The sequence below is a fragment of the Aotus nancymaae genome, unplaced genomic scaffold (genome assembly GCF_030222135.1).
Source record: "Aotus nancymaae isolate 86718 unplaced genomic scaffold, 86718_ANA_hifiasm-v0.15.2.pri h1tg000076l, whole genome shotgun sequence".
Taxonomy (NCBI): domain Eukaryota; kingdom Metazoa; phylum Chordata; class Mammalia; order Primates; family Aotidae; genus Aotus; species Aotus nancymaae.
The window spans coordinates 15602391-15629617 of NW_026988491.1; the positions used below are offsets into that span (position 1 = coordinate 15602391).

The window sequence follows — 27227 nt, forward strand, 5'->3', positions numbered from 1 at the left end:
ATTCTCAAGTACACAGGACCTGCAAACCCTTACTCTCACATCCTCAGAGACCAGTAATTCCAGATGCTCTCCATCCTTCAGGCTAATCCTTCAAAAATAGTGGCAGCAGAATGAGCAGGAAAGGGGCAGGAAGGACAGCAGAGACATAGAGGAAGAAAAGGGAAAAGACACTCCTGTCCTCTTTCCCTTCTTTAAATACTAGAACCTCTCCTCATCTTCTTGAACTTCCTATAGTTCCCCTGAAACACAAGGGAAATAACTCTATTTTACTTATTCTGGAACTCAAATTCTCAGGGCAACAGAAAATAGGTATATTTTTGCATAAATATAATGTCACATTAAGAGGAATGCAATGAGAGTGAGTTGTTTACTCATGAAACAAATAGTCCCAGAACTAAAAGTTTTAACTTCTTATTGCTTTGGAAATCTGATTTTTATACCTTGACACACTTAAAGCAGGTGAGGACTGAGGATAAGGATAATATAATCCTGCTAGGGCTTCTCACTCCTGAAGTATCTTTACCTGCCCTGACCTGTCACACTCTCACCCTCCCCACTGACACTTGTTTTGTTTCCATTGTGGTGAAGAGTGTTCCCAATGAAAGAGAAAATTAAGCTAACAGTGATGGCCAGTGAGTTTTTGGAGTAAGGTAGACACACTTTTCTCCACACGAAAGAACAGTATCTAGTACAAACTTAGGGCTCTTTATTCAGGCAGTAAAGTAAGGAACAGCAAAGTGGGAGGGCTACACCATCACCATGGCAACAGAAAGCCTCAAAAACATAAAGTCCCTCGACTTCTATCGGGTAGACTCTTTCTAGCTCAGGAGAAACACATTTTAACTGGCTGAGAACAAGGCCAGGCAGCCTGGCCGCACTGTGAAAGGACTGCTGGGTGCGCGGCCTCCGGTCAGTCCTGGAAGTGCTTGGTGAGGGCTTCCAGCAGCTCCTGCTTCTTCAGCCCACTCTTCAGCCCGTATGCCCGGCAAGCCTCTTTCAGCATGGGCACAGTGAACTTGCCCAGTGTGCCCTTGCTGATGTGGGTCTTCAGCTCTTCTTCTGAATACTCCACCTTGGGCCTTTTGCTTCCGGAACCTTCATTATCTGGGGGAAAGGTCAGAGGGAGTGACTGGAAATGCTACAAGTGGCATCTCAGCTACATGGAATGGGACCATCATATAATCTGGGCTGCAATTAACCATTTTCCATAAAGCCGTGATGCCAGCCTAGAACAGGTATCACACCTAGGACAGAGTTACGAGTAGTATGAATGCCATCAGTTTACGGGGTACATGAGGTATTCTGATACAGGCATGCAATGTAAAATAATCACATCAGTGTAAGTGGGGTATCTATCCCCTCAAGCATTTATCTTTTGTGCTACAAACATTCCAATTATATTCCTTTAGTTATTTTTAAATGTACAATTAAATTATTATTGACTACAGTCTGTTATCAAATGGATCTTACTCAATATTCTTTTTGTACCCATTAGCCATCTCCACCTCCCCTCAATGCTCCACTATGCTTCTCAGCCTCTGGTAACCGTCCTTCTATGCTCTATCTCCATGAGTTCAATTGTTCCTATTTTTAGATTCCACAAGTAAGTGAGAACATGCAAATGTCTGTCTTTCTGAGCCTAGTTTACTTAACATATTACTGCAAACGACAGGATCTCATTCTTTTTTACAGCTGAATACTCCATTGTGTATGTGTACCACATTTTCTTTATCTAGTCATCTGCTGATGGACACAGGTTGCTTCCAAATCTTGGCTATTGTGAATGGTGCTGCAAGAAACATGGGAGTGCACATATATCTTCGATATACTGATTTCCTTTCTTCTGGGTGTATACCCAGCAGCAGAGCTGCTGGATCATATATATGGTAGCTCTACTTTTCACTTTTTGAGGAAACTCCAAACTATTCTCCTTAATAGTGGCTGTACTAATTTACATTCCCACCAACAGTGCATGAGGGTTCCCTTTTCTCCACATCCTCGCCAGCATTTGTTATTGCCTGTCTTTTGGATAAAACCATTCTAACTGGAGTGTGAATAGGTATTTCTGAAAGGATACTGCCCACTGTGATAATACCATCATAAAAGCAACTTTTAAGAACAGCCCACATATCCACATTCAGCTCCTCACCGTGTTTTCTCTTGGTAACTTTCCCTTCAGGATTGTAATCTGGTGGGTAAACGAGCTCCTTAAATTCATCCACCAGGGAACCCAGTCTTTTATTCATTGCTTCAACCTTGGGCACTAGAAAATCAAAACACAGAAGAGTGGCCTAGTGAGTCACGAGCCCCAGCTTGCCGTCTAGTTCCAACTTTCTGAGAACCAGAAGAGAGAGCACCTAACTGCTGGGGTAGGAGGGGTCCAGGGAAAGGTCTTTACAGCATTTACCAAGTACCTTCTAACACACACATTTATTGTAATCACACATACTACCACCAGGGACTGTTGTAAATGCTTTAAATTTACTCTCTTTACTCCTTCTAACAACCTATAGGATAGGTACATTTGTACCCAGTATTTTTTTTTTTTAATATGGAGTCTTGCTCTGTTGCCAGGCTGGAGTGCAGTGGTGTGATCTCAGGTCACTGCAACCCCTGACTCCCTGGTTCAAACGATTCTCCTGCCTCAGCCTCCTGATTTGTCCCCAGTTTTACAGGTGACGAAAGGAGAGAGGTTACATGGCTTGCCTGAGGAGGAGTGGTACAGTGGAAATACTAAGCTAGATTCTGGGAATTCAAACAAGAGCTCATGCCTGCGGTCAGCTTAAAGCCCAGTGAGAGTGAGGAGGTGGATATAAAAACGATGCAGTAGAGTTGGGCAACAACATGCAAGAAGCAACTGTACAGGCACACGGGAACACAGGAGGGGTCATGAAAGATAAGAAGCAGGAGAAAACAGCAGGTGATGTATAGCTGGAAGGTAGGGTGTTAAGGACAGGGCAAGCAGGGAGGTGAGAAAGGTGGGCATGGTGAGGTCATGGAAGCTTGGATGCCTGCCAAGGAATTAGGCCTTATCCAAAGAACCATGATAGTTGCGTGGAGTGTGAACTCCATGGGTAAGAGAGATGGGTGAAGTGGGGCACGGGTGGGAGGACCCATAAATATGAGAAGTGACAGAACTGGCAAGACTTACTGATAGAATAGCATTTATTATTTACTGAAATTATAGGGCTAGATACCAGAAAGAAAGAATAATAGAAGCGGGGATGGGGAGATGACTGGCTGAAACAGGAGGAGCAAATATGACAGGAAAAGGCAACTTTGGAGGAAAGATCCTATTTTTGTTTCCTTTTTTTGTTAGCTTACAACTATATTGTTAGTCAAGCTTTTGACATGAGCTGTGTCACATCAAGGGCAAGAGATGGGCAGCTCACGTGCCCATATGTGCCAAGCACAGAGGGGAGCTCTTGCTGGTGTACCTAGAAGATGGCAGAATGCTGGAGCCAAACTGTGCTCCTGCTACATAAGAAGCCCCTGTTCCACAACACAGGAACCTCTGCAAGAGCACTGGCTCCCAACTTGGGAATCAACTGTAGAGTTTTTTTTTTGAGATGGAGTCTCGCTCTGTTGCTCAGGCTGGAGTGCAGTGGCATGATCTCAGCTCACTGTAACCTCTGTCTCCCAGGATCAAGGGATTCTCCTGCCTCAGCCTCCAAGTAGCTGGGATTACAGGCACACGCCACCACACCCAGCTAATTTTTGTATTTTTAATAGAGACAGGGTTTCACCATGTTGGTCAGATGGGTTTCGAACTCCTGACCTCATGATCTGCCCACCTCAGCCTCCCAAGGTGACAAGGGTCCAATAACTCTTCAGGCATGAGCCACCACATCCGGCCCTCACCTGGAGAGTTTTAAAAGTACTGAGAGGCTGGGTGCAGTGGCTCATGCCTGTAATCCCAGCACTTTGGAAAGCCATGGTGGGTGGATCACTTGAGGTCAGGAGTTTGAGACTAGCCTGGCCAACATGGTGAAGCCCCATCTCTATTAAAAATACAAAAATTAGCTGGGTGTGGTGACAGGCGCTTGTAATTCCAGCTACTTGGGAGGCTGAGGCAGGAGAACTGCTTGAACCCGGAAGGCGGAGGTTACAGTGAGTTGAGATCATACCACTACACTCCAGCCTGGGCAAGAGTAAGACCCCATCTCAAAAAAAAAAAAAAAAAAAAAATTAAGGCAGCCAAACCAACTGTTTTGAAAATAGAGGTAGGAAGAGAAAACAGGACTTTCCATCAAATTATAGGGCTGGATGCCAGAATATAAATTGAGACCCTAGTCCAACTGGAATATCTGAACTAAGGAATAGAATAGCTATGAACTAAGGAGATGGCTGTGTTCTAAACACTTACTGAGTGTCAGGGCCTATATTTTGTTAACACCTTGTAAGAACAGTATTATCCATATTTTACCAAAAAGGAAACCAAGACTCAGAGGGATTAAGTAATATTCCCAAAGCCACTCAATTTAGTAAGTAGCAGAGCTGAGATTCAGACATCAGTCACCTCCAAAGCCTGTGTCCTAAACTACCTTGCTAGGCACTAGGCCACTGACTCCAAATTTGCCTAAGGCCTGAAAGGAAGAGATGGGCTGTTTAACTCAAAACATGGACACAGCTAAGCAGGCACCACAGTAACAAGGGTCCAATAACTCTTCTGCTTTTGAGGCTATTTTATCTAATATAAAAGAGATCATTCTGAGACCAGCCGGGCCATCGTGGCAAAACCCCGCCTCTACTAAAAATATAAAACTTAGCTGGGTATGGACTAGCTACTCAGGAGACGAAGGCTCAAGTATAGCTTGATCCCAGGAGGCAGAGGCTGTAGTGAGCTGAGATTACACCACTGCACTCCAGCCTGGGGAACACAGCGAGACCCTGTCTCAAAAAAATCTTCACTAAATCCAATCTGTTCCTCAGTGGACATATACCACTAAACTTTCTGTGTCCTCTTGGGAAATATGTGTAAGAGAGTCAGTCAAGAAGGAGACTAGCATTAAGGTCACAGAAGCCCACCCTGGGAGGCCAGGTAATGCTCCTTGATGCTGGTTAACAAGGCTGCTTTTCTCAGTGCAGAGCAGCAGAATGTGATGGAAAGGCCGTAAGGACAGTTGCTCAGAGCAACAGCTCAGCTCTGGGTAGGAGTCACTGGATTTTTTTTTTTTTTTTTTTTTTAAGAGTCTCACTCTGTTGCCAAGGCTAGAGTGCAGTGGCGTGATCTTGGCTCACTGCAACCTCTGCCTCCTGGGATCAAACAATTCTCATGCCTCAGTCTTCCAAGCAGCTGGGACTACAGGCACGCGCCACCATGCCCCACTAACTGCTTTTGTATTTTTAATAGGGACAGAATTTCCCCACTTTGGCCAGGCTGGTCTTGAACTCCTGACCTCAGGTGATCCTCCTGCCTTGGCCTCCCAAAGTGCTGGGATTACAGGCGTGAGCCACTGTGCCCAGCCAGGAGTCACAGGATTCTAAACCCAAATCCACCACTCACTTCCTCTTACATTTTTGTTTTTTTGAGAGAGTCTTGTTCTGTCACCAGGCTGTAGTGCAATAGCAGGATCTCGGCTCACTGCAACCTCTGCTTCCTGGGTTCAACCAATCCTCTTGCATCAGCCTCCCGAGTAGCTGGGACTACAGGTACGCGCCACCATACCCAGCTCCTTTTTTGTATTTTTAGTAGACATGGGGTTTCACCATGTTGGCCAGGATGGTCTCCATCTCTTGACCTCGTGATATGCCTGCCTCAGCCTCCAGAAGTGCTAGGATTACAGGCATGAGCCACCATGCCTGGCCTCTTCTTTATTTGATTTAGAGACAGAGTCCCACTCTGTCACCCAGGCTGGAGTGCAGTGGCTCAATCTCAGCTCACTGCAACCTCTGTCTCCTGGGTTCCAGCAATTCTCCTGCCTCAGCCTCCAAAGTAGCTGGGACTACAGGCGCACACCACCATTGTCAGCTAATTTTTGTATTTTTAGTGGAGATGGGGTTTCACTATGTTAGCCAGGCTGGTCTTGAACTTCTAACCTCATGATCCACCCTCCTTGGCCTCCGAAAGTGTTGGGATTACAGGCTTGAGCCACTGCATCAAGCCTCTTACATTATTTTTAATTTTCACCAGCATGTAGTCACAGGGTGGCCTAGTTCAGAGTCAGGTCTCAGGAGCCTGGCACTCTCCTCCTCTCACCAGCCAAATCTGTTCCCTGGCTGCTTAAGCTGGTCTAGAAAAGCTCCCAAACAAAGGGGGTCTGGGCAATGAGGTTAAGTGTTTAGAGAGTACTAGGAAATGCACCCACATTACTGGTTCAGAATGGAACCAGTAAGAAAGCCTCCCATGAAAAGAACTACTAGACTCAAACTCCTTACATGTCAGGTCCACTGCTTGTTCAGGCTCCATCAAATCCAAGGCCAAGGCCTCCAGGTTCCTGAAGTGCTGCTGCAGCACGGGGTTCTCAAAGCTGTCACTTCTGTTAAAACAATAATGTTACTCAATTGAAACATGACAATTTAAACGTTGAAAAAATAAAAATAAATAAAACCGCCTGGGATATCAGAGGTCTGCGGTGAGCTGAGAAAAACACCCCAAGTGAAACAGTTGAGGTCAGGTGCAGTAGCTCATGCCTATAATCCCAGCCAAGGTAGGCAGAATGCTTCAGTCCAGCAGTTTGAAACCAGCCTGGGCAACATGTTGAAACCCTGTCTCTACAAAAAATTTAAAAATCAGCCAATCATGGTGATGCATGCCTGTGGTCCCAGTTACTCAGGAGGCTTAGGTAGGAAGACTGCTTGAGTCCAGGAGATCAAGGCTGCAGTTAGCCATGATCATGCCACTGTACTCCAGCCTGGATGGCAGAGCAAGACTTCATCTCAAGTCAACTTAAAAAGTAAACCTGACTGGGCATGCTGGCTCATGCCCATAATCCAGCACTTTGAGAAGCTGAGGCAGGCAAATGGCTTGAGCTCAGGAGTTCGAGACTAGCCTGGGCAACATGGTGAAACCCCACCTCTACAAAAAATACAGAAATTAGCTGGGTGTGGTGATGCAAGGCTATGGTCCCAGCTACTCCACAGGCTGAGGTGGGAGAATCACCTGAGCCCAGGGAGGTCAAGACTGCAAGCCAGCTACGATGACACCACTGCACTCCAACCTGGGTGACAGAGACCTTATCTCAAAATAATATAATTAAAATGAAAATTTTTTAAAAATGGCATGTGAAAAAAATTTTGTTTAGTGTCCCATTATGCAGGCTCTCAGAACAGGTCTATTATACATATGAGAATGACTTGAATTACTTAATCATTCTTTTAAGCCTGTAACAATTTACACTAGATTTATTAACTCTTGCTCATTGTAGAACAACAAATACAATCAAGGAGAAGCCGGACTAAGAATCTTCCCACTATTTTTTTTTTTTTTTTTTTTTTGAGACAGTCTTACCAGGCTGGAGCACAGTGGCGCAGTCTCCGCTAACTGCAACCTCTGCCTCCCGGGTTCAAGCGATTCTTCCACCTCAACCTCCCAAGTAGCTGGGACTACAGGTACATGCCAAACACCTGTCTAATTTTTGTATTTTTAGTGGAGACGGGGTTTCACCATGTTGGCCAGGATGGTCTTGATCTCTTGACCTCGTGATCCACCTGCCTCGGCCTCCCAAAGGGCTGGGATTACAGGCGTGAGCCACCCCGCCCGGCCTATTTTTTTTTTTTTTTAACATGTTTGACCAACTAATCTGGCTAAGTACAGTACAACACATCAAGCACACAATCCAAGTCTCAAACACAGTAAGAGCTTCCACTCTCTATATGGCTTTCAAACACTGTTAATAACAAGTAGTAATCTGTCAGTTTGCTGAAAAGAATAGTGCCATTCTCTTGGTCTATGCCCAAGCTGAATATCTAATAAGACTCTCAACTCAGAAGTCAGTTCCAGAAGAAAGTCTGAGATTCACTCACCTGTATGTGAAGCGGAGCTTCTCAACAATAGCCTTCATCTTGTCCACCTGCTCTGGAGTTGCCATGATTTTTTCAGTAAAGGGCATCTTCCTTTTATCATCAGCAAATGGTAAAAAGACCAGCTGAAAGCCTGTAGGAGAGAGATAACTTTTCTGTGATTTGACTTCAAGTGTTGCAGTCACTTGTTTCTCAGCTCCAAATTCATCCTTCTATGTCCTGTGGTGCCGGGGCTGGGGTCCTGTAGACCCTATTTCTCCTTCACCAGCTCTTTCTTGTTATCATCTGCCTAACAGACTCCCTCTGGAGTTTCCAGAGGACTACAAGGGAGGATGAGTGCCCCTTCCTGTATACAGTAGACCCCTTACACCTGGGGGATATGTTTCAAGAACCCTGGAAGATACCTGAAACCTCGGATAGCACCTAGCCTGACTGCCGTCAACTGAAACACATTTCTGTCCATGTCTTACAGTCATAAATTTAATATTTAATGTCTTTTTCATCTTTTTTTGAGACAGAGTTTCACTCTTGTCACCTAGGCTGGAGTACAGTTGAGCAATCTCGGCTCCCTGCAACCTCCCAGGTTCAAGCAATTCTCTTGCCACAGTCTCCTGAGTAGCTGGGATTACAGGTGCACACCACCATGCCCAGCTAATTTTGGTACTTTTAGTATAGACAGATTTCGCCATGTTGGCCAGGCTGTTCTCAAACTCCTGACCTTAGATGATCTGCCCAACTCGGCCTCCCAAAGTGCTGGGATTACAGGCATGAGCCACCATACCCAGCCTTCACCTTTTTTGTTTGTTTGTTTTTTGAGACAGTCTCGCTCTGTCACCCAGGCGTGATCTCAGCTCACTGCAACCTCCACCTCCCAAGTTCAAGGGATTCTCCTGCCTCAGCCTCCCAAGTAGCTGGGACTATAGGCACGTGCCACCACACCTGGCTAATTTTTGTATTTTTAGTAGAGATGGGGTTTCATTGTGTTAGCCAGGATGGTCTCCATCTCCTGACCTCGTGATCTGCCCACCTCGGCCTCCCAAAGTGCTGGGATTACAGGTGTGAGCCACCTCACCATTTTTTTTGAGATAGGGTCTTGCTCTGTCACCCAGGCTGGAAGGCAGGAGTGTGATCACAGCTTACTGTAGCCTCTATCTCCCAGGTTCAAGTAGCCTTTCGAGTAACTGGGATTACAGGTGCATGCCACCACATTTGGCTAATTTTTCATATTTTTTGCAGAGACGGAGTTTTACCATGTTGCTCAGGCTGCTCTCAAACTCCTGGGTTCAAGTGATCCACCTGCCTCGGCCTCCCAAAGTGCTAGGAATAGGTGTGAGCTACCATGCTTGGCCTCCTTTTCTATCTTAACTAAGCCCTTCTCATGTACTGTGGCAGTAACTTTTACAGTTTGAGGTGCAACAGCAAAACTAGCTTAGGCCAGGTATAGTGGCTCAAGTTGGTAAGCACAGCACTTTGGGAGGTTGAAGCGGGAGGATCACTTGAGCTCAGGAGTTTGAGACCAGCCTGGGTAACATAGTGAGACCTCATCTCAATTTATGTATATAAAAAAAAACTAAGATGAATTTCTTTTTCCTTCTTCACAGTCTTGTGGAGTCCTTCTTACCACAGATCTTAGCCGCCTCAGCATATGGTATTTTTTTCTTCCTTAAAGTCAAGAACTCTCACCTTTTCACTTAAAGGAAGCACTTTATGACTTTCTCTTTAGTGTATCCAAATTGCCAGCACCACTACACTTGTGCTTTGGGGCCTTTATTAAATAAGGTTGACTTGAACACAAGCACTGCAATACCGGTTACCTTGACAGTCAATCTGATAACGAAGACAGCTACTAAGTGACTAATGGGTGGGTAGCATTTACAGTGTGGAGATGCTGAACAAACAGATGATTCCTGTCCCAGGTGGGATGGTGCTTTTAAGTTATTTCTGGAACTTTCCATTAAAAATTTTTGGACCATAGTTGACTATGGGTAACTAAAACTGCAGAAAGCAAAGCTGTGTTTGGGGCTCTCCTGTATTTACTGTTCCTGTCTGTACTGCCCCCAGCAAAGACCCTTTACATGGCAGCAGTTGTTTCCGGTTCCCAGCTTTTTTGAAACATCCAGAGACAGCTAGACAGTGCCTCCTCCCTGGAGGGCTAAGTCTCAGCTCCACCGGGCCCTCCTCTGAGCTTCACCCTCATCCCTTTTTTCCTTACCCTCTACCGTATGACAAATAAAAGCAAACAGGTAAGGGTTATCAGGCTAATCTTAGTTCAGTTACTGGCTGGTTCTGGAAGGACTAAAAAATCTAGGCCCTGTAACTAACTGCTGTTACCAGTTCAAAGTCTCTGCTGGCAATGCTGACCGCACTGAACTAACAGGAAGGAGCAAGTCCCTCACCTCTCCTCTTCCCTTTGGTGTCCCCTCTAGCACCCACCATAGACACGGCCTGAGAGCCAGCTGTGAAAAAAGAAATTAGGCTTAGATCATCTCAGCCTCAGTGGTGCAGAACATAAAAGGGTGAATTTGGAGCTGAGACAACAGCTTAGTAACTAAGCACTCCTGAGCATGCTGAGGATCAAAGTTAAAACTACAGTAATTCATCTCAAATGTAGAACCACCCTGAGGGAAACGTGCTCCAAAACGCTCATCTTTGTAGCTAAGATATATTAAATAGAAAGGTTAAACTACTTGCCCACATTGACCAGCTAACAAGCAGCAGATATGCGCCCAAAACAAAAGCAAGCAAGCTTCTAGTCACATAAGCATAAGATAAAGTTAAATCTGACTTTAAACCTTAAAAATAGATATTTTTAAGCCCCATTCCCTGAGACTATGATTCAGTAGGTCTGCATTAGGAGCCCATGGATGATTCCAAAGAATGGGCAAGGCTCAGAAGCCCTGGAAATATCTCTGCCACATACCTGGAGGAGTGACCTGAATTTTCTGGTCATCCAACTCCTCATCCTGTGGCACCAAAGCCACAAAATAAGGGGGGATGTTCCTCCGGGGTGTGTATCTGCACAATGCTGCGACCTCCTTCTCCAGACACTTGATGAGCAAAGCACTGAAGAGGGTTGAGCTCCCTAGAAAACAAATAGCACAGTAACCAGCCTCCTAAAAAGGTTTCTTCCTTTCTTCCCTTTTAGCCCTATAGTTTCTCTTCCACTTTCCTTAAAGGGCTTATTTTATTATTTATTTATTTGAGACAGAGTCTCACTCTGTCGCCCAGGCTGGAGTGCAGTGCTGCAATCACAACTCACTGCAGTCTTGACCTCCCAGGCTCAAGCAATCTTCCCACCTCTGCTTCCCGAGTGGCTGGGACTACAGTCAATGCGCCACCACATCCAGCTAGTTTTAAGATTTTTTGTAGAGACAAGGTCTCTCTAAGTTGCCCATCCTGGTCTTCAACTCCTGGGCTCAACTGATCCTCCAGCCTCAGCCTCGCAAAATGTTGGGATTATAGGCATGAGCCAACATGCCAAGCCTTTAAAGGGCTTACAATATCTCAATAGGTACAAGTTGAGGGACCTAGAGCTGAGGGGAAAATGGGGGCAGGAGAGACATAGAAAGGAAAATTTAAAAAAGGAGTAAGAGGTTTAGAAGCTCCAAACACCCAACTTAAGAAAGTGAATTACTGGCCAGGTGAGGTGGCTCACGCTTATAGATCGTGCAGTGGCACAATCTTGGCTCACTGCAACCTCTACCTCCTGGGTTCAAGCAATTATCTGTCTCAACCTCCTGAGTACCTGGGATTACAGGCGCCCGCCAACATGCCTGGCTAATTTTTTTGTATTTTTTAGTAGAGATGGATTTGTACCATCTTGGCCGGGCTGGTCTTTAACTCCTGACCTTGTGATCTACCCACCTTGGCCTCCCAAAGTGCTGGGATTACAGGCAGGAGCCACCACACCCAGCTGAAACACTTTTTTTTTTTTCTTTTTGAGACAGAGTCTCACTCTATTGCCCAGGCTGGAGTGCAGTGGCACGATCTCAGCTCACTGCAACCTCTGTCTCCCAGGTTCCTGCAATTCTCGTGCCTCAGCCTCCCAGGTAGTTGGGATTACAGGTGTAAGCCACCAGGCATGGCTACATTTTTTATTTTTAGTAGAGACAAGGGTTTCATCCTGTTGGCCAGCCTGGTCCTGAACTCCTAGATCCACCCGCCTTGGCCTCCCAAAGTGCTAGGATTACAGGCGTGGGACACTGTGCCCAGTAGAGCTTGAAACACTTTCAACATACTCCATTAACATCTCCCGTAGTGTCCAAGCAGTGCCCATTTACAAAACGCTGCTCCATAAACTGCATTGTATGTTAGAGTCACTCATCCATGATCCACGCCACTTACCAATCACCAGAGACTCCTCTGGGTACACGAACAGGGAGGGTCTCAGGTAATGGTGCTTCTTCAACAATGCCAAGGGCTTGAAGCCCATGAGCATCAAACCTGGATCATCAAATCGTTTTAGCTCTTCTGTTTCCTCTTTCTCCAGTATAATCTGACGACTCCCATAGATCTGAAGAACAAGAAGGATCACATGGGAAGACTACATGAAGATGCAAAATGACTTTTCTTTGTTTTTTGTTTGAGACAGGGCCTCACTCTATTGCCCAGACTGGAGTGCAATGGCTTGATCTCAGCTCACTGCAACCTCTGCCTCCCGGGTTCAATCGATTTTCCTGCCTCAGCCTTCCGAGTAGCTGGGATTACAGGCACCCGCCACCATGCCCAGCTCATTTTTATATTTTTAGTACAGACGGGGTTTCACCACGTTGGTGAGGCCGAACTCCTGACCTCAGGTGATTCACCCACCGTGGCCTCCCAAAGTGCTAGAATTAGAGGCGTGAGCCACCGCACCTGGCCAGTTATTATTATTATTTTTTTTAAGACAGTTTTGCTCTTGTTGCCCAGGCTGGAGTGCAGTGGTGTGATCTCGGCTCACCGCAACCTTTGCCTCCCGGGTTCAAGCAATTCTCCTGCCTCAGCCTCCTGACTAGCTGGAATTACAGCCATGCACCACCACACACAGCTAATTTTGTACTTTTAGCAGAGATGCGGTTTCTCCATGTTGGTCAGACTGGTCTCAAACTCCTGACCTCAGATGATCCTCCCACCTCGACCTCCCAAAGTGCTGGGATTATAAGCATGAGCCACTGTACTTGGCTGACCCATCTCTTAAAAAATAATAATAATAGGCCGGGCGCTGTGGCTCAAGCCTGTAATCCCAGCACTTTGGGAGGCCGAGGCGGGTGGATCACGAGGTCGAGAGATCGAGACCATCCTGGTCAACATTGTGAAACCCCGTCTCTATTAATACAAAAAAATTAGCTGGGCACGGTGGCGCGTGCCTGTAATCCCAGCTACTCAGGAGGCTGAGGCAGGAGAATTGCCTGAACCCAGGAGGCGGAGGTTGCGGTGAGCCGAGATCGCGCCATTGCACTCCAGCCTGGGTAACAAGAGCGAGACTCCGTCTCAAAAAAAAAAAAAAAAAAAAAAAAAAAAATAATAATAATAATAAATAAATTAGCTGGGTGTGGTATCATCCCAGCTACTTGGTGGGCTGAGACAGGAGGATCACTTGAGTCCAGGAGCACAAGGCTGTAGTGAGTCATGTTTGCCCCACTGCACTCCAGCCTGGGAGACACAATGAAACCCTGTCTAAAAGACTACAACAACAAAAGGCATCTCTACCTACCTGCGACCTCTTGGTATCGCTAGGCAGAAGCAAACCGCCTGTACTTGTATTAAATGTCCGGGTCTTGGTTTTCACTGGTTCATTTGTTTCCCGATAGAGCTTTATTGGAGGAGGCTTGAGAGCCTTCTGGACCAGATTATAAATGCCGACAGAGATCACTATATCTTTGTTGAGTTTCAGCTTTAACCTGAGGGAGTGAAAAATGAAAGAGCATGAAGTGAAAGACTGTACTTTTCTATCAAAAAGTCCCTCACAAAACCCAAGCTTCATTATTTTATTCTCTCCAATGATCCTAAGCAAGCTCTAAAAATACGAATATGCTTTTTAACAATATAATTGGGCTAGGTGTGATGGCTCATACCTGTAATCCCAGCACTTTGGGAGGCCAAGCCAGGCGGATCACCTGAGGTTAGGAGTTTGAGACCAGCCTGACCAACATGGAAAAACCCCGTCTCTACTAAAAATACAACATTAGCCGAGTGTGGTGACACATGCCTGTAATCCCAGCTTCTCAGATGGAACTGCCTGAACCCAGGAGGTGGAGGTTGCAGTGAGGGAGACTGCTCCATTGCACTCCAGCCTGGGCAACAAGAGTGAAACTCCATCTCCCCCTCACCCAAAAAAAAAAACCCAGCCAGGCGCAGTGGCACATGCCTGTAGTCCCAGATACTCGGGAGGCCAAGGTGGGAGGATCACTTGAGCCCAGGAGTTCTGGGCTGTAGTGCGCTATGCCAATCGGGTGTCTGCACTAAGTTTGGCATCAATATGGTGACCTCCTGAGAGCAGGGGACCACCAGGTTGCCTAAGGAGGGGTGAACCGGCCCAGGTCGGAAATGGAGCAGGTCAAAACTCCCATGCTGATCAGTAGTGGGATCGCACCTATGAATAGCCTATGCACTCCAACCTGGGCAACATAGCAAGACTCTGTCTCTTAAAAAAACATGAGTTGTTCTAAGATGATTGTTGTAGGTAAAGAAAAAAAATTAAAAAAAAGAAACGACGACGACAAAAAAACACAATTCAATTTTTTTTTGAGATGAAGTTTCCCTCTTGGTTGCGCAGGCCAGAGTGCAATGATGCGATCTTGGCTCACCCCAACATCTGCCTCCAGGGTTCAAGTGATTCTCCTGCCTCAGTCTCCCAAGGAGCTGGGATTACTGGCATGTGCCACCACGCCCTGCTAATTTTGTGTTTTTAGTAGAGATGGGGTTTCTCTATGTTGGTCAGGCTGGTCTCGGACTCCTGATCTCAGGTGATCTGTCCAACTTGGCCTCCCAAAGTGCTGAGATTACAGGCATAAGCCAATGCACCTCGCCTTCAGATTTTTTGGGGGTAATATTTGCATTTTATAGTACTTAATGGTTGAGCATTCCTAACCCAAAAATCTGACATCTGTAATACTACAGTAAACATTTCCTTTGAGCATCAGGTCAGAGCTCAAAAAGTTTCAGATTGTACAGCATTTCTAATTTTGGATTTTCAAATTAGAAACACTCGACCTTATGGGTGTGGTGGCTCATGCCTGTAATCCCAGCACTTTGGGAGGCCGAGGCGGGTGGATCACCTGAGGTGAGTTCAAGACCAACCTGACCAACATGGTGAAACCCTATCTCTACTAAAAATACAAAATTAGCTGGGCATGGTTGCGCGTGCCTATAATCTCAGCTACTCGGGAGGCCAAGATAGAATTGCTTGAACCCAGGAGGTGGAGGTTGCAACGAGCCAAGATCGCGTCTTTGCATTCCAACCTGGAGTGAAACTCCATCTCAAAAATAAAATAAAATAAAATAAAGTAAGAAATACTCAACTTGTATAATAAAATGATAATTTGTATTGAGCACAGCACTATACCAGTCACCTCATAGCTATTCTCTCACTTAATCATTATAATAACCCTGTAAGTACTGTACTGGTTGTCTCGTCTCTGCTTTTCGTTTCTTCTTTTGCTTTCTTTTTTTTTTCCCCCGAGACAGAGTCTCGCACTGTCATCCAGGCTGGAGTGCAGTATTGTGATCTAGGATCACTGCAACCTCCGCCTCCCAGGTTCAAACAATTCTCCTTGCCTCAGCCTCCTGAGTAGCTGGGATTACAGGCATGCGCCACCACACCCAACTAATTTTTTGTATTTTTAGTAGGGACGGGTTTTCACCATGTTGGCTAGGCTGGTCTCAAACTCCTGACCTCATGATTTACCCACACTGGCCTCCCAAAGTGCTGGAATTACAGGTGTGAGCCACTGCATTCAGCCTATACCATATTTTTATTGTACCTTTTCCATACCTGTAGATACATTTAGGTACAAAAATAACTTACACTGCCTACAGTAAACAGTACAGTAATATGCTGTACAGGTTTGCGGCCTAGGAGTAACAGGCTAACCACATAGCCCAGGTGTGCAGTAGGCTGTACTCCCTGGGTGCGTGAAGTACACTCTGTGTTCGTGCAATGACAAAATTGCCTAATGACACATTTCTAAGAGGGTATCCCCATCATTAATTAACACAAGACTGTATTAGTGAGTACAGCTGAGGATTCTCTTAAACCACAACTGTGTACTCCTGGGAAATGGAGGGCTGTGTTATTTTGGAGAAACATATTAGCTCTTGCCAGAGATAAAGGAAATAGCTTCTGCTATCCCGAAATAAAGCAAGTGTTTTAGAAGAATATAGTGAGGCAGTGGCACAGTCCAGAGTTAAGTAGCCAGGCAGGTCAAAGCAATGCATTGCTTCTCGTTTAAGGGATGTGCAGCAAATTCATTGCTTCTGATTTTTTTTTTTTTTAAGTAGAGACAAGGTCTCACCATGCTGCCCAAGCTGGTCTCAAACTCCTAGACTCAAGCGATCTGCCTGCCTTGGCTTCCCAAAGTGCTGGGATTACGGGCATAAGCCACCGTGCCCAGCCTACTTCTAATTTAAAGGCCATGTAGGTAGCTGACTCGGGCTGAGTGCACACCTGCTAAGTGCTCGCTTCCTGGTCTCCTTGGCGCGAACCTTCCGCAACAGGTCTTCTAGCTTGCTGGATTCCTCAAAGTGAACCCTGAGGTCCTCATCCTCTGCTATGCTGATAATATCTCTGTAGAACAAGGATATGTCAAAGCCCCCAGGTTTCTTCAGGTGCATCAAGTCAAGAAAGATGCCTGTTGCAAGGACAAACAAAAGTGAGGGATGGAAAAACAATGTTCAGCAAGTTAGAAGCTCTTCAAGTTAAAATGAAATATACTTTTGAACGCTCCCTGAAAACTAGACTATTAACATTTTCAGGACTCAGAGAAAGTGGCCAAGGAAATCAGCTGCTATAATGACTTCAGACAACTTATTAAAATAATCACCATTCATAGTAATATTAAAGTCAAGACAACTGGCCGGGCACAGCAGCTCACATCCGTAATCCCAGTACTTTGGGATGGCAAGGTGGGTGGATCATCTAAGGTCTGGAGTTCAAGACCAGCCTGGCCAACATCGGTGAAACCCCGTCTCTACTAAAAATACAAAAATTAGCTGGGCATGGCGGCTCATGCCTGTAATTCCAGCTACTCAAGAGGCTGAGGCAGGAGAATTGCTTGAACCCAGGAGGCGAAGGTTGCAGTGAGCCAAGATTGTTCCACCACACCCCAGCCTGGGCGACAGAGTGAGACTCCGTCTCAAAAAAAGAAAAAGAAAAAATTCAAGACAATCTTGTTCTGACAGAGTCCTTTGGATAGCTAATGGCATGGCCATTTGAGTGTTTATGCTACACAGGTATCTTCTCCTGGCTTCACTTTATTTTTTAATTTACTCTGAATGGTAAAAAGCAAATGCTTGACATCAGGTACACAGAAAGCAATAAAACTGCACTGGGCACAACGGCACATGCCTATAGTCCCAGCTACTTGGGAGGCTGAGGCCAGACTCCTGAACTCCTTTGAATCCGAGTTTGAGGCTAGAGTGTGCTATGATTGCACCTGTGAATAACCACTGCATTCCAGCCTGACCTCATCTCTAAAAAATAAAAAAATAAAAAAAAACAATTAAGTCCCAATTTAAGAGAACGGGGAATATGCCCACCTGTATCTCGGAGATCACCGGCTTTGGTCCTGGCCCGGCTGGCTTTGGCACTGTCATTGCCGTGGGGGTTGTCTTCATTGGTGAAAAGCATGATCCTCTTATGACTCATCTTGAACTGGACATCACTAAAGAGGTTGGCACAGACCCACAGCACTTCACTGAGTGAGTAGTCAGATCCGTGGCCCATCAGCTCTTGGAAACGTTTTTGTCCCTGCTGCCCCTTAAACTGGTCAAGCTCTAGAATTCGTTTTGCACCTTATCAGTGGCAGGGAGTCAAATGGAAGGAAAAAAATCAGAAGAATGTCAGTGGCTGCCTTTACCACAAGGCTAAAAGAAGGACCCTTTCTCACCCCAGAGCTGTTTAACCCATTTAACAAAGTCCACATCGAGCAAGGTCCCCTTAATGCAGGAAAGCATACTCCTAGATAAGATGTAACCTGCTTCCTTCTCCACAGTCCTCTTTGTTCAGAGTACTGACATTCTCATACATAAGAGAAAAGAATATTACTGACCTGGATTATCCAACTCCTGTAAGACGTAAATATTTTTAAAATTCACTGAATTTTTGTCTTTCTCGGTACCATAGAACACCACTGCCAAGAGATCTCGATCACTGCTTATGATCTTACTGATGTACACACTTTGGATACACTGAAAAAATGAAATGTAAGCTCCATAAGTGCTTGGTATCCATTAGTTGCTCAAAATATGTTTGCTGAATTTGCATATGGCACTAAAATAAGGCATGACCCTACCTTCAGGGGCAATGAATCAGTGAGAGTAATGCCCATAAATATCAAGTGTTAACAAAAACCAGAATGCAGTAAGTATATAGTAGAAATATAAGCAGTCCCTGCCATGAAATCAGAGAATTAGTAATATGTATATTCAGGCCAGACACAATGGCTCACATCTGTAGTAATCCCAGCACTTTGGAAGGCCGAGGTGGGAGAATCACCTGAGTCCAGGAGTTTGAGACCAGCCTGAACAACATAGTGAGACTCTACAGCTCTCTACAAAACAAAAAAACAAAAAAATTAGCTGGGCATGGTGGCACAGGGTCCCAGTTACTTGGGGAACAAAGGTGGGAGGACTGTTTCAGTCCAGGAGGCGAAGGCTGCAGTGAGCAGAGAGGGCAACAGAGACCCTGTCTCAAGAAAAAAGAGAAAAACACGTGTATTAACAGGGAGGAAAGTGTGCTATGGGAGTTGGGAGAAAGCCAAGGATTGGAATCAGAAAATCTGGAGTTGAGTCCTGCTGATTTCACTTACTTAACTGGCTGAATGTGGGCAGGTGATGTGATCTTTCAAGTACCCTGATATAAAGAAACAGTTTACATATACAGTTGACCCTCCATATCTGCTGGTTCTGCATCTATGGACTGAACCAACCTCAAATCTTAAATATTCAGGAAAAACAAAAAAATTCCACAAAGTTTCAAAAGGCAAAACCTGAATTTGCCATGCGCCAAGTACTACACTGAACCCATGTGAATGATGTGATGCATAGGCATTGTATTAGGTACTATGAGTAACCTAGAGATGATTTAAAGTATAGGGTAGGATGTGTGTAGGTTATATGCAAATACTATGCCATTTTAAGGCACTTGGGCATCCTCGAATTTTGGAATCCAAGGGAAGTCCTGGAACCAATCCCCTCCATAACAAGGGATGATTATATAAAATAACTACAACGCTTCAGTATATGTGACCTGAAAACAAGTCAATAACTACTAAGAGCATCCTTGAAATAAAACTGCTTAACTACACAGTTAAAGACATCAGTATTCCAGTTACAAGAAAGCTTTATCCCTCTATATAAACTAATGTCAGCATCTGGTAAATCAGGTTTTGTAAGAGTTCATCAGTTCAGCTGGGCGCAGTGGCTCACACCTGTAATCAATCCCAGCACTTTGGGAGGCTGAGGCAGGCAGATCAAGAGCTCAGGAGTTTAAGGCCGGCCTGATCAACATGATGAAACCCTGTCTCTACTAAAAATAAAAAATCAGGCAGGCGTGGTGGCGCGCGCCTATAATCCCAGCTATTCAGGAGGCTGAAACAGGAGAATCACTTGAACCTGGGAGGTGGAGGTTGCAGTGAGCCGACATCAAACCACTGTACTCCAGCCTAGGTGACAGAGCGAGACTCCATCTTGGGGGGGAAAAAAGGGGGGGTTTGTCAGTTCTAGGGGCCTATTTAATTCTGGGGCAGTAACAAAATTAAGTCTTGGGGCCAGTGGCTCGTGCCTGTAATCCCAGCACTTTGGGAGGCCAAGACCGGTGGATTGCTCCAGAAGTTTGAGACTAGCCTAGGTGACATGGCAAAACAATTTCTCTACAAAAAAAAAGAAAAATGAGTCGGGCACAGACATGCTTGTAGTCCCAGCTACTCAGCTACTTGGGGTGCTGAGGCAGAAGGATCGCCTGAGCCCAGGAGTTCAAGGCTGCAGTGAGCAGAGATCATGCTGCTGCACTCCAACCTAGGTGACAGAGTGAGACTCTGCCTCAAAAAAAAAATTAAGTTTTGAAACTTGCAAAGCTGAAGAATAAACCAAACATGGTGATCCCCTCCATGTCCTGCCTAAGCCTCTAGCTGGCCTTTGTCCACAGTTATTCTCTCCTTAAATGTAGAACGTATACTAGAGCTAGTCATTGACAACAATCCACATGGCAGGTAGTTATTTCCATAAATATTTTAATGTACTCTGAGCAGTTTGGTAAGGGCTCCTTTTAGTTTCTAAAAATCAAAAACACAAAAACTAAAACAGAATTTCAGAAAATGTTTTCTATTGCTCATCACATACTTAACACTTATTATTGGTGATCAAATTGTGCTGATCTATGAATATCTTATTTCCTTGCTACCTAACACTACAGTTTCTTCTGAGGTCTTTAGGCATCAAAGTTTCCATTAACTCTCCGAAATTACACAAATAACTGTGAGTACTATCTTTATTCAGGGAAGGAATGTAGTTTACATCATATCCTCAAAGAGGTCCATGGTCCAAAAAAGGTTAAAGCACTGCTCTTCAAAGTGATGGTCTCCAAATCACCAAATCACTGGAGACCTCACAGTGATTGGCATCACCACACAACCACTAAAAATGCAAATTCTTGGTCCCCACTCCAGACCTAGAGAATCGGAAATTCTGATTCTGGGACAAGGTTCTGTAGTCTGTGTCGTAACGCCCTGGAGGTAATTCTGTTTGAAAAACGCTTTTTTTTTTTTTTTTTGAGACAGAGTCTCGCTCTGTCACCCGGCCTGGAGTGCAAAGATCTCGGCTCCATTGCAACTTCCCCCTTCCTGGTTCAGGCAATTCTCCTGCCTCAGCCTCCCGAATAGCTGGGATTACAAGTGTGTGCCACCACACCCGGCTAATTTTTGTATTTTTAGTAGAGACGGGGTTTCACCATGTTGGTCAAGCTGGTCTCCAACTCCTGACCTTGTGATCTGCCCACCTTGGCCTCCAAAAGTGCTGAGATTACAGGTGTGAGCCTCCGAGCCCAGTCGATTGTTTTTTTTTTCCTGTTCATATCCTTTGCCCACTTTTGAATGGGCTTGTTTTTTTCTTGTAAATCTGTTTTAGTTCTTTGTAAATTCTGGATATCAGACCTTTGTCAGATGGGTAGACTGCAAAATTTTTTTCCCATTCTGTTGGTTGCCGAGTCACTCTAATGACCCTTGCCGTGCAGAAGCTGTGGAGTTTGACTAGGTCCCATTTATCTATTTTGGCTTTTGTTGCCAATGCTTTTGGTCTTTTGGTCATGAAGTCCTTGTTTACGCCCATGTCCTGAGTGGTTTTGCCTAGATTTTCTTCTGGGGTTTTTATGGTGTCAGGTCCTATGTCTAAGTCTTTAATCCATCTGGAGTTAATTCCAGTGTAAGGTGTCAGGAAGGGGTCCAGTTTCTGCTTTGTTTTTATTCATTGTTCTATTATTTTACTTCACACACACACACTTTTTTTTTTTAAAGAGACATTGTCTTGCTCTGTTGGCCAGACTAGGGTTCAGTGGCACAATCATAGCTCAGTGCAGCCTCAAACTCCTGGGCTCAAGCAATCCTCTCACTTCAGCCTCCTGAGTAGCTGGGATTACAGGTGCACACCACCACACCCAGCTTATTCTTTTTTTCTGGGTTCAAGATATTTTGGTTTGCCAACTACAAAAAGTATTTTTTTTCTTGGGAGGAAGTCGCGCTCTGTCACCCACACTGGAGTGCAAGGGCGTGATCTTGGCTCACTGCAACCTCCGCCTCCTGGGTTCAAGTGATTCTCCCACCTCAGCCTCCAGAATAGCTGGGAGTACAGGCATGCACTACCACACCCGGCTAATTTGTATTTTGAGTAGAGAGAGAGTTTCACCATGTTGGCCAGGCTGGTCTCAAACTCCTGACCTCAAGTGATTCGCCCACCTCAGCCTCCCGGGCTCAAGCAATCCTCTTGCCTCAGCCTCCCAAGTAGCTAGGACTACAGGTGTGTACCACCACACCTGGCTGATTTTGTATTTTTTGTAGACATGGGGTGACTCCATGTTACCCAGGCTGGTCTCAAACTCCCAGGCTCAAGTGATCTGCCCATCTTGGCCTTCCAAAGTCCTGAGATTACAGGCAGGAGCCACCATGCCCAGCCAATACTGTTTTTAAATTTGTCTTAAATTAAATGAAAAGGTAGTCTTACCTGGATGCTCATGTCAAAAGGAGTTAACTCATCTTCACTTTGAGATTCAAACATAGCCCTGGAGGCATCAACCAAAAAAATCAAACTATCTCTTCCTGAATATTTGTAGTCTCCTATACAGAAAAAAAAAAAAAAAAAAAAAAAGGAAGAAAATGTTTGTCCTTGTATTCATATTTATGTTTATCATATAAAACAAACAGAGCAAAGGCCATAAAGCAAAGTATAACCTAATCAATTATAAGGTAAACAACCATAAAATCTCCACCTGTATCAGGAAACTGAGCCTTGCTAGACAACCCAGAAATCCTTCCTATATTCCTTCCCAATCACAACACCCACCTCCCCAAAAAAGTCAATATCCTGACTTTTTGTTTCCTTTTTTTTTGAGACAGAGTCTCACTATGTCACCCAGGCTGGAGTGCAGTGGCGCTACCTCAGCTCACTGTAACCTCCACCTCCCAGATTCAAGCAATTCTCCTTCCTCAGCCTCCCAAGTAGCTGGAACTACAGGCACACACCACCACATCCAACTAATTTTTTATTTTTAGTAGAGATGTATTTTTAGTACATACAGGGTTTCACCATGTTGGTCAGGCTGGTCTTGAACTCCTGACCTTAGGTGATATGCCTGCCTTGGCCTCCCAAAATACTGAGATTACAGGTGTGAGTCACCATGTCCCCCTGAGGAAAAGCTTTTATGCAAAACTTACCACAATGTTGTTTACTAAAGTAAAAAGTTGGAAATAGCTAAAATGCTCAACAGGAAGTAGAACAAGTAAATTATGGTACTTTTTTTTTGTTTTTATTATTTATTTTTTGAGACAGAGTTTCATTCTTGTCACCTATGTTGGAGTGCAGTGGCACGATCTTGGCTCATTGCAACCTCCGCCTCCCAGGTTCAAGCGATTCTCCTGCTTCAGCCTCCTGAGTAGCTGGGATTACAGGTATACACCACCACGTCTGGCTAATTTTGTATTTTTACTAGAGATGGGGTTTCACCACGTTGGCCAGGATGGTCTCGAACTCCTGACCTCAGGTGATCCGCCTGCCTCAGCCTCCCAAGGTGCTGGAATTACAGGTATGAGCCACCGCACCCAGCCTATTTTAGGTTTTGGAGACAAGGTCTCACTCTGTTGCTCAGGCTGGAGTGTAGTGGTACAATCTCGGCTCACTGTAGCCTCCGCCTGCCAGGTGCAAACAATTCTCTTCCCTCAGCCTCTGAGTAGCTGGGACTGCAGGTGTGTATTAGCACATCAGGTTTGTTTTTGTATTTTTAGTAGACACAGGGTTTTGCCACATTGGCCACGCTGGTCTTGAACTCCAGACCTCAGATGATTCACCTGCCTTGGCCTCCCAAAGTGTTGGGATTATAGGTGTGAGCCACCACACCTGGCCAAATTATGGTATATTTAAAATGAGCTATAGGCCAGGCACAGTGGCTGTAGTCCCAGCAGCTTGGGAGGCTGTGGTGGGAGAATAGCTTGAACTGGGGTGGTGGAGGTTGCCATGAGCCAAGACTGAGCCAGTGCACTCCAGCCTGGCCAGAGCAGGACTCTGTCTCAATAAATAAAATGAGTTATAAAAGCTAAATAGGCCAGGCACGGTGGCTCACGCCTATAATCCCAGCACTTTGGGAGGCCGAGGCGGGTGGATCACGAGGTCAAGAGATCGAGACCATCCTGGTCAACATGGTGAAACCCCGTCTCTACTAAACATATAAAAAATTAGCTGAGCATGGTGGTACGTGCTGTAGTCCCAGCTACTCGGGAGGCTGAGGCAGGAGAATTGCTTGAACCCAGGAGGCAGAGGTTGCGGTGAGCTGAGATCGCGCCATTGCACTCCAGCCTGGGTAACAAGAGCGAAACTCCATCTCAAAAAAAAAAAAAAAAGCTAAATAAATATATATAGTTGCATGGAAAGATATATCCATGGTATAACAATAACAAAGACAAAACACAAGATTATGTACATGTTTATTTTTGGAAGATTGGTGTAAATTAAAATGGAAAAAAATGTTTATGCACTATCATTACAACAATATAAGAAATCAGATACAGGCTGGGCAGGGAGGCTTATGACTGTAAACCTAGAACTTTGGGAGGCCATGGCTTGGGGGACTCACTTGAGGCCAGGAGTTTGATACCAGCCTGGTCAACATAGCAAAACTCTGTCTCTAAAAAAAATTAAAAAATTATTGGGACTTGGTGGTACACACTTGTAGTCCCAGCTACTGAGGAAGCTGAAGCAGAAGGATCACTTGAGCCCAGGAGTTTGAGGTTACAGTGAGCTATGATGATCTCACCACTGCACTCCAGACTGTCTCTACTAAAAAATTAAAAAACAGATACAAAGAAAAACACATATACATTTCATTATGTGAAATATAATGAAATATATTGAGACAAGTTCTCACTCTGTTGCTCAGGCTGGAGTGTAGTGGTACAATCTACACTCAATAATATAAATTTTAATATAAATAATACAAATGTCTCAATAATATAAATTTTTCTGAAGGAAAAATACAAAAATGTCAAAATCCTGGTAGTGGCTGGTTAGGATGGTAGATTATACAGATAATAGTAATTTTTTTTCTTTTTTATATTTACTATATATTTCTCACTTTTTTTTGTTTGTTTGTTTTTGTTTTTGTTTTTGAGACGAAGTTTCGCTCTTGTTACCCAGGCTAGAGTGCAATGGCGAGATCTCAGCTCGCAGCAACCTCCGCCTCCTGGGTTCAGGCAATTCTCCTGCCTCAGCCTCCTGAGTAGCTGGGATTACAGGCATGCGCCACCATGCCCAGCTAATTTTTTCTATTTTTAGTAGAGACGGGGTTTCACCATGTTGACCAGGATGGTCTCGATCTCTTGACCTCGTGATCCACCCACCTCGGCCTCCCAAAGTGCTGGGATTACAGGCGTGAGCCACTGCGCCTGGCCCATATTTCTCACTTTTAATAGACATTCAAAATTTTTCTACCCAGGAGTTAAATAAACCAGTATGAAGATTACATGTACCCCTTATTTCTCTTCCTCTGTTCTATGTGTTACTGTGTTGCCTGAATATGGAGGCTACAATGAGGGAATCAATCACTCTCCTGTAACTATGTTGCTTGCGTTTCTTTGGTTGGGGTAGTTATTGCAGGGTGGGGGCATTTTTACATTGAGGTCCTGGAATGGTAAAACTACTTTCCTGGATGAGAAGTGTCTCACCTGAGCCACTTAAGATGACAAAAAGACACTCCCATGGTCATAGTCATTTATCAGGGCCCAAAAGATGTCGAACTACCAGTGTCCAGAAAAAACTTAGGGCAAACTAGAGTAGGATCTAAATATAAGAGACTATCGGTAGCTCTGCAAAGTTCAAAGGAAGAAAAGAATTTCAGATTATCTGGGAAGAGAACTGTAGACCATGAAATAGCAAAGTCCAGCCAGCAGAGATAGGCAGGGAAGGTCTTTCTTCCATACAAAGAATGGCACTGCATGCTGAAGTCACTTACCACTTGCTTCAAGGTTCTCCTCTTCTTGTTCTTCTGCTTCTTCATCGCCCTCGGTTTTGTAATAGGACTCCCACCCTGACATGTTGGCTACTGCTCACTAGGCGAAAGATGTTAAAGTCAGTAACAGGCAAATTTAAACTGAAAAAATACCGACCTCTAGGTTCTCATGAGATTTTTGTTTTGTTTTGTTTTTTTGAGACAGAGTCTCGCTGTCACCAGGCTGGAGTGCAGTGTCATGATTTTGGCGAACTGCAACCTCCGCCTCCCGAGTTTAAGCGATTCTCCTGCCTCATCCTCCCGAGTAGCTGGGACTACAGGCATGCGCCACCACGCCCGGCTAATTTTTGTATTTTTAGTAGAGATGGGGTTTCACCATGTTGGCCAAGATGGTCTCGATCTCTTGACCTCGTGATCCACCCGCCTCGGCCTCCCAAAGTGCTGGGATTACAGGCCTGAGCCACCGCGCCCGGTCGTGAGCTCTGTTCTAAAGGCTTGGTTAGCAGTGAGCAATGTGGACGATGGATCCTGCTACCTCGAGAGCTCAGCAGTCGGACTGCATTGGTAAATGCGCCTGGGGGCCATCTCAGTAGCAGCCTCATCTCAGTTATCCCTCACGTTTCAGGGCCCGCTGCGGCCCGATCCCGGAGGTCCCGCCCCCGGCGCCATTTGGACGGTGAGAGATTCCCGCTCCGGGATTCTGTGCTCTCTAACGAACCCCCTCGTCCTCAATACCGACCAAAAACCTCCCCAAATCCCTCAGACAATCACACCCAATGAGGTCTTAAACGCAGACGGGCCTCAAACGCAGGCGGGCCTCAAACGCGAGGTGCCGCCTCCTTCGGGAGGAAGGAGCGTGGTCACGAGTCTGTCTATACACTTCGGAGTCGCACTCTTAAGGGTAACGCTAACCCACCGGCAAGGCTATAGGGGCGCCCGAGACTGAGTGGGCGAAGCAGGACGAGGCCAGGCCTAGATGGTGAACAACACAAACGGATAACGGCCCGCTTACCTCTGGCGCAGGGAAGCGACCAACTTGGCCAGAAGACGAGAATGCACGCAGGCGCGGGCCCAGTTCTCTCTCCCAATCGACGCTCCCTACGTCATCACGCATGTGCGCACCGCTTAGCGTCAGGCTGGCTCGCACACTCCCCAACCAGCTTCTACTTACGTCACTGACGAAAGCCAACCCACCAGCGGAGCCCCGCCCCCTCCCGCAAAGCGCCGTCCCCGCCTCGCGTCAGGACTGTATGCACATGCGCTAAAGTGCGTCCCTATCCTCGTCCCCTCCCCCTCTTTCGTGTGGACCCTCCCTGTCCCTTCTATGTCACCTCACAGTAGTCATTGCCGGTAGCGGGTGTGG

At 45.5% G+C, this 27227-nt stretch overlaps 1 protein-coding gene across 1 annotated transcript; it reads right to left on the reverse strand.

Moving 5' to 3' along the window:
* Positions 1 to 684: 684 nt before the first annotated feature.
* XRCC6 (X-ray repair cross complementing 6) lies at positions 685 to 26982 on the reverse strand. Its single transcript, XM_021667154.2, has 13 exons — positions 26877 to 26982; positions 25868 to 25964; positions 22372 to 22484; positions 18210 to 18348; positions 17698 to 17952; positions 16607 to 16790; positions 13655 to 13841; positions 12307 to 12475; positions 10883 to 11044; positions 7966 to 8095; positions 6379 to 6479; positions 2150 to 2263; positions 685 to 1104 (listed from the first exon to the last, which is right to left on the reverse strand). The coding sequence occupies exons 2-13, from the start codon at positions 25947 to 25949 to the stop codon at positions 911 to 913; spliced, it is 1830 nt and encodes a 609-aa protein (XP_021522829.1). The 5' UTR covers positions 25950 to 25964; positions 26877 to 26982; the 3' UTR covers positions 685 to 910.
* Between the last annotated feature and the right edge of the window lie 245 nt (positions 26983 to 27227).

Excerpts from the sequence above, each read along its gene's own strand:
- XRCC6 (XM_021667154.2), bottom strand. The coding sequence starts at position 25,949 with ATGTCAGGGTGGGAGTCCTATTACAAAACCGAGGGCGATGAAGAAGCA. Across the intron at positions 22,485-25,867 it reads GGAGAACCTTGAAGCAAGTG|GAGACTACAAATATTCAGGA; the intron begins GTAAGTGACTTC and ends TTTTCTGTATAG. Across the intron at positions 12,476-13,654 it reads GCGATACCAAGAGGTCGCAG|ATCTATGGGAGTCGTCAGAT; the intron begins GTAGGTAGAGAT and ends CTTGTTCTTCAG.